This window comes from Ammodytes marinus (assembly GCF_949987685.1).
Source record: "Ammodytes marinus genome assembly, chromosome: 20".
Taxonomy (NCBI): Eukaryota; Metazoa; Chordata; class Actinopteri; order Uranoscopiformes; family Ammodytidae; genus Ammodytes; species Ammodytes marinus.
This window is the reverse complement of record NC_137224.1, coordinates 469,822-477,321: the sequence shown is the minus strand read 5'-3', so window position 1 is coordinate 477,321 and position 7,500 is coordinate 469,822. Positions and strand designations below refer to the sequence as shown.

Genomic DNA, 7,500 nt, shown 5'->3' with positions numbered 1-7,500 from the left:
GTAACGTTTTTTTCTTAAATGGATGTTTGATTACATTTTAATTAAGTTTGTTTGCAGAAGACAGGTCTCCTTCAATACAAAGTGGATGGAGCGCTGTTCAATGTTTTCCCCCACGATGGGCGTGGCCTATTTCATGCACTGTCTCTATAACAACATGGCAACCCCAAAATACCCACAGAAAAAAGGCCTATAACAACAGAACTGGCAACCGCAAAATACCCACAGAAAAGAGGCCTATATAACAACAGAACTGGCAACCTCAAAATACCCACAGAAAAAAGGCCTATAACAACAGAACTGGCAACCGCAAAATACCCACAGAAAAAAGGCCTTTAACAACAGAACTGGCAACCCCAAAATACCCACAGAAAAAAGGCTACACAACGCACTATCATGTCAGACAGAGAAATTTGAAAGGACAATTTTTTTTTTTTATTACTTGCAAATTCTGAATTTTTCTCAGTAGAGACACTCACCCAACATAACATACAGAATCGAGTCTAGAGCTACAAACAAACCTGGCAACCCCAAAATGCCCGCAGACGAAAGGCTACAAAACGCACGTCATCATGAAAGACACAAAACATTGAAGGCACAAGATTTTTTTTCATGACTTTGTTAATTTGCAGCTGAGTCAATGCCCCCAGCCAAAATGCCCACACATAAAAGGCTACAAAATGTACAATCATGGTAAACAGATAACATGAATGGGACAAGATTATTTTTTTATGAATTGGAAATATTTTTTTTTAGTATAGACTGCTGCTGAGTCATGTTAAAGGAATACTTCACCCATACGGAACCAGCGTTCTATCATTTTAAAATAACTATTATAATATAATGAATGAGGTTTTCCTTCCCTCAGTCTTCCCTTGGCCCAGCTGTCCTGTTAATCCTAACCCTTACTGTGATGTCACAAGAAGGAAACTGTAGGGTTAGACAAGTGAGACCATAAAACACTCTTTCTGCCTTTTCTCAGGCTAAGATGATCCGATTTCAATTTCTTTTGCACATTTATACTAAATAGGATCTCAGAGTTCAATACACCTTCATATTCCAACCGGTGAAGTAGGGCTTTAAGGATGTCAGGGAAAAAGGAATCGAAAAAAACAGACCTGGCAACCCCAAAATGCCCGCAGAAAAAAGGTTAAAAAAAATAATCAGGGAATACTCCACCCATACGGAACCGGCGTTCTATCATTATAAAATCGCTATTATTATAATATAATGAATGAGACTGCTGCTGAGTCATGGGAAGGATGTCAGGGAAAAAGGGAATCGAAAAAACATACCTGGTAACCCCAAAATGCCCACAGAAAACGGCCTATAACAACAGAACTGGCAACCCCAAAATACCCGCAGAAAAATGCTATAAAACGCACAATCAAGTTCAAACAGAAACATTTGAAGGGACAAGATTGTTTTTCATGACTTGCAAATTTATTTATTTTTTTTTTTGCAGAAAAAATCAGAAGTATTTACATTATTACGTTGACAAAACGAAAACAACATCCTTGGTTTACATAAAAGTCTTTCACCTTTTGCTCTGAGGTGATTCTAAATAATTGAAGGTCTAAGTTGAACCCCATGGGCTTGTGCAAACCTTAGAGCTGCAGGATTAAAACAGGAACGAGATGAACCTTTTAAAGCCTTCGACATTCGTGAACGTAAAATAGTTTGGAATGAGATCAGCGTACGGATCGGATCACTGGACACAGGGTAAGACAGACAGACAGACGGACAGACGGACAGACAGACAGACAGACAGACAGACAGACAGACAGCTTTTCACTTTTATACAATTAGATCCGGCACACAGCAGGCTTAACTGGATATTACCCAGATAGATACAACAGGGAACCGACAGGGATATCCAGGCTAAGTGTGTGTGTGTGTGTGTGTGTGTGTGTGTGTGCGTGTGTGTGTGTGTGTGTGTGTGTTTGAAAAGTGTGGCTTACTGCTGACTTTAAAGGTGTAGTCAGTGATTCTGGAGAACACTTGTCAAAATCGGTGAATATCTCCTCATGATCCGCTACCTGTCTGTACTGTGTGCGCGCTGAAAAAATGATTCAGTTAATACACAGACTAGGCTCTGTAAACTGGTATGTTGCTTGCTATGATGGGCACCCTTTGTTTACATACCAGTTTACAGACCCTAGCCTATTGTATTATCAGTATATTTTATTTTTCCAGCGCACACACACAGTACAGACAGGTAGCAGATCTTGAGGAGATATTCACTGATTTTGACAAAAAAAAGTGATTTTGACAAGAAGCGTTCTCCAACATCGCTGACTTTTTAAGATATTTTTTTTGGCATTTTTATGCTTTATTGATAGTGTAGAGACAGAGGTGAAATGGGGCAGAGAGGGGAGTGACATGCAGAGAACGACCGCGGGCGGGAATCGAACCCGGGTCTGCTGCTGGGCCCGGCCCGGGGGGGGACGCCCTACCTACTGAGCTAAGGGCGCCCCGAATTCCATGTTTTTTAATGCTTTTAAGACCCTTAGATAACCTGTACAAGGAGGGAGAAATGAGGAAGACCCTCAGAAAAAATGTGAAGGGGAGAACCCAAAAAAAGCTCTCTCCATGAATTATGAATGCTGCTCTTACATGCTCAGATAGTCAGAGTCTCTCTCTCTCTCTCTCTCTCTCTCTCTCTCTCTCTCTCTCTCTCTCTCTCTCTCTCTCTCTCTCTCTCTCTCTCTCTCTCTCTCTCTCTCTCTCTCTCTCTCTCTCTCTCTCTCTCTCTCTCTCTCTCTCTCTCTCTCTCTCTCTCTCTCTCTCTCTCTCTCTCTCTCTCTCTCTCTCTCTCTCTCTCTCTCTCTCTCTCTCTCTCTCTCTCTCCAAAGCTAATGCACAGTCAGCACCCCCCCCCCTGCCCCTCTTCAAACTATTATATAACTGCAAAGAGTGCAAAAATGATGTACTGTACAAGCCTGTTTTTACTTGGTACAAATGTTCATACACGTGCAGAAAATCTGTTGGAAGTGGGCCTTCTAGGGGGTGGCCATGGCACAGTGGGTAGGGTACTGTAATAAAGGGGTAAACGGGGTAAATGGGTATTTTAGAGTCTTCTAGTGGTGAGATTCTAGATTGCAACGCTCCCTTCCTTTCTTAGAATTTACAAAATCTACGGTGGCCTTCAAGGACAAGAAGCTATAGTTACTAAAGATGGTGTCATCCTGTGGCTAGATTCTGGATTGCAACGCTCCCTTGCTATCCCCCTTCCATTTAGGATAATTTACAAAAAGCTACGGTGGCCTTCAAGGACAAGATGCTATGATTACTTCTAAAGATGGCATCATCCACCACAGTTACTGTAATAAAGGGGTATAGAAGAAATCCATTCCTTACCCTGTTCCATTAGGAGAATTTACAGAAGCTACGGTGGCCTTCAAGGACAAAAAGCTATAGTTACTTCTAAAGATGGCATCATCCACTACTGCCTCCTGGTAAGATTTTGGATTGCAACGCTCCCTTGCTATCCCCCTTCCATTTAGGATAATTTACTAAATCTACGGTGGCCTTCAAGGACAAGAAGCTATAGTTACTAAAGATGGCGTCATCCACCACTGCCTCAAGTCTTTCGTTATTTATTTAGTACTTCTTCTTCGTTGCATTTCCCCAGGACTGTGTCTAATTAAGGAATATTTTAGAGTCATCTAGTGGGGAGATTCTAGAATGCAACGCTCCCTTGCTATCCCCCTTCCATTTAGGATAATTTACTAAATCTACGGTGGCCTTCAAGGACAAGAAGCTATAGTTACCTCTAAAGAATGCTACTACTACTACTAACTACTAAAGCCACTTCTTCTACGAGGACTCACCAAGATCCTTTGAGCCTTGACTTTCGCTGGCCATCTCGCCCATCCGCACCAGAGCGTCGAAGTAGCCCTTTGCAGCGGATGTAACACCTGAAAACAGTGAAGCATTTTGGGCTTTAGATCAAAGGGTGTTGGGGTCTGGAAGGTGGGTCTTTTAAAGCCCTGTAACCCCCTCCTAAAGCACCCTATCCCTCCCCCAGAGAGGTGCAGTAAGGCTGGGCAGAGAGGCAAGGTTAAAGTAGGGCGTGGGAAATAAAGAGCGAAAGTTGGAAATGTAGACCAGTTAAGAAAAAGAAAATGCTTCTATGGAGAAGGCAGCTACAAGAAGTTATAGAGAATTATCTCAAGCACAACTAGTCAGAAGAAGAAAACTATGAAGGCTTCAACACGGACTTATTTACCAAAAACCACATAATTAGTTTTTCTTACTTGCCCATAATGGTTTTACCAAAAAAATAAAAATAGCATCTTATACTTAGCCATCACGTCACGATCTGGATTGTGCAGACTGGGAAAGAGTTTATCATACTAAGGTGGGTGCAAAAATGTATGTTGTTTTGATAAACTACACACTCAAAATCCTTAACAACACCATCAGTGAAAGTAGGCTATGTTGACAAAGAAACACCTTTCCTTCAGCGATGATGCCAAATCCCTATTGGCATTCAATTCAATTCAAACACCTATTTTCTCTGGTACACTGCCACACAGGCCAGTAACACTGCCTCACACAGAACTATGACTTAGGCCCTTGAAACAACAAACACAAAATGGACTCCAGTAGCATCGACATAAATCAATTCAGATCAGGAGGTCAGAAACACACGGCCAACTGACAGCTGAGATGACAGAGGACACATGTCTGCTCTATGTCGGCTGTGTGTGTGTGTGTGTGTGTGTGTCCTCTGTATGCCTGTGTGTGTGTGTGTGTGTGTGTGTGTGTGTGTGTGTGTGTGTCTCCTCTGTATGCCTGTGTGTGTGTGTGTGTGTGTGTGTGTGTGTGTGTGTGTGTGTGTGTGTGTGTGTGTGTGTCTGTATGCCTGTGTGTGTGTCCTCTGTATGCCTGTGTGTGTGTGTGTGTGTGTGTGTGTGTGTGTGTGTGTGCGTGCGTGTGTGTCTGTCAAGTTGATTGGCGCATTGTGCTTTGAAATGACAGTGTATCACCCAAGGGAGGGATATAAATAGCTCCAAGATGAAAACAATGTGAATGTCTATGTTTAGTTTTGTGCGTTCTTGTTGTTTTTGCGATGTTTGTGAAGTTGTTTTTGCTAGAAATCAAAGGCAGCATCTGATCGTGGAGTCTGTAAACGTATAACCAACAATTTTTTAGTTCCCCAAGAAATTCAGCGACAACTTGGGCCTGCTGTCAATTCTTTATGGAAACCGTGAATTTAAAAAAAGGCAAAAAATTAATCTCTACACACAGTCACACAGCATTGTCACCTATGATACAAAACACTTAGTAAAACTAGTTAAATCTACCTCAAAATGAGTTTGTCTCTGCTATATGTCCCTTCTGTCTTGAAAGGCTTAAATATTGAATTTAATTTAAAAAAAATCTTACAAAATTAACATGAATTGGGGGCGCCCTTAGCTCAGTTGGTAGGGCGTCCCCCCCCATGGGCCTCGGCCAGCAGCGGACCCGGGTTTGATTCCAGCCCGCGGTCGTTCTCTGCATGTCACTCCCCTCTCTGCCCCATTTCAACTCTGTCTCTACACTATCAATAATAATGAAAATTGATAGGTTAGCTGTGCCCGTTTGTGAAGTTATAGTTCTGGAAATTAATAACCAATCTGACTACAAACTATTTCAGTTCTCCAAGACAGATCAGAGACAACTTCTGAAATAATTGGCCTGGTGTCAGTTCTTCAAGGAAAGCAAGAAGAAGTGACATCAAAGCCACTAGGCCTCTACACAGCGTTTCAACCCTTCCCCAGTGATCTCTATCAGAGAGACAAGAAGCCCACACTATACACTTTCCTGTGTTCTCCTGAGCATGGCTTCAGTTAAGGCTTAAGGTGGATACAAGGAGAGTATAAGAGACACACACACACACACACACACACACACAAATAAACACGCGCACACACACACACACACACACACACACACACACACACACACACCCCCTGAGCCTGGCTTGAGTTAAGCCTAAAGTTTGGAGGTGAGGTGAGCACGACTGATTTAATCTGGAGAAATCCTATCGGGAGGAGAGTGTGGGTGAGTAGGTGATGCAGAGTTAGTTTGAGGAGATGCTGAAACGAAAGGGTCTGCCCGTACGTCCGTCCGTCCGTCCGTCCGTCCATACAAATAAAATACCCTCATTGGCTCCCAGTAAAATTGGATGATTTTTGTCTTGCATCTTCAGATTTGTTGGAAGTTGATATTGGAATTGTAATTTCGATTAAACTTAAATTAGTTGCAAACCCCCTACTGCAGAGGTATTTTTTTCTGGTAAAATACCCTCTTTCCTCATGCCCATGTACTGTACAGCCCTGGTGCCCATGTACTGTACAGCCCTGGTGCCCATGTACTGTACAGCCCTGGGATCATTTAGACATATTTGGGAAAAGCTGTATTTTTTTAACAGTGGATTTCATTGAATTTAGATATAGTTAAACTGTAAAACATAAACATCATCATCTTATTTTCATAATTGTTGGAAATTGTAAAAAAAATTGTAAAATTATAAATAAATTATAATAAATGCGATTAAAATTCAACTAATTGCATCCTACTTTTTCAAGATATTTTTTTGGCATTTTTATGCTTTATTGATAGTGTAGAGACAGAGTTGAAATGGGGCAGAGAGGGGAGTGACATGCAGAGAACGACCGCGGGCTGGAATCGAACCCGGGTCCGCTGTTGGCCGAGGCCCATGGGGGGGGGGACGCCCTATACCAACTGAGCTAAGGGCGCCCCCCTGCAGAGGTATTTTCCCTGTTACAATACCCTGTTTCCTTATCCCCATACATCCCTGTTATACTCTCCACTGCTCTATACTCTACACCCAGCCCGTGTGCCTCTGCCTGGCATTGATGTAGTGTAATTTTCACAGGACTTTTTGCCATAAAGCAGTATTTTAGCATCTTATAGTGGTTTTGGATGTCAGCGCTCCCTTGCTAGCCCCTCTCTTTGGGGAGAATTTACAGAAGCTACGGTGGCCTTCAAGGACAAGAAGCTATAGTTACTAAAGATGGCATCATCCACCACTGCCTCAAGTCTTTCCACAATATCAAGTGATGAGGTGAAGATGTATTTAGTTATTTATTCTATAGTACTTCTTCTTCTTCTTCTTCTTCTTGGTCTTCCAACAGGTGCATTACCTGAGGACACTGTGTAACAAACTAATATTTAGCATCTTCTAGTGGTGAGATTTTGGATTTCAACGCTCAAATCCAAATTGTAAATGCATAAAAAAAAAATGCAACTTGCACATACATATACCCCTAATGCAGAGGTAGTTTCCCTGTTACAATCAAATCAGTTTTATTTGTATAGCCCAAAATCACAAATACATTTGTCTCAGTGGGCTTTACATTCCATACAATATGATACAATATGATACAATATGACACCCTGCCCTTACACCCTTAGCTCGGCTGAGAAAAAACTCCCAGTAAAAAACCCTTTACCGGGATTTTAAAAAAAATTAAGAAATCTCAGGGAGAG

At 42.0% G+C, this 7,500-nt stretch overlaps 1 protein-coding gene across 1 annotated transcript in view; it reads right to left on the bottom strand.

The window, feature by feature from the left end:
- Nucleotides 1-7,500, bottom strand: part of baiap2b (BAR/IMD domain containing adaptor protein 2b) — a gene marked incomplete at its 5' end in the record, with an annotated part of 107,952 nt that overhangs the window by 67,308 nt on the left and 33,144 nt on the right. Inside the window, one exon of the mRNA XM_080049085.1 lies at nucleotides 3,831-3,917. Coding sequence (XP_079905211.1) covers nucleotides 3,831-3,917 — 87 coding nt within the window. The remainder of the gene's footprint in view (nucleotides 1-3,830; nucleotides 3,918-7,500) is intronic.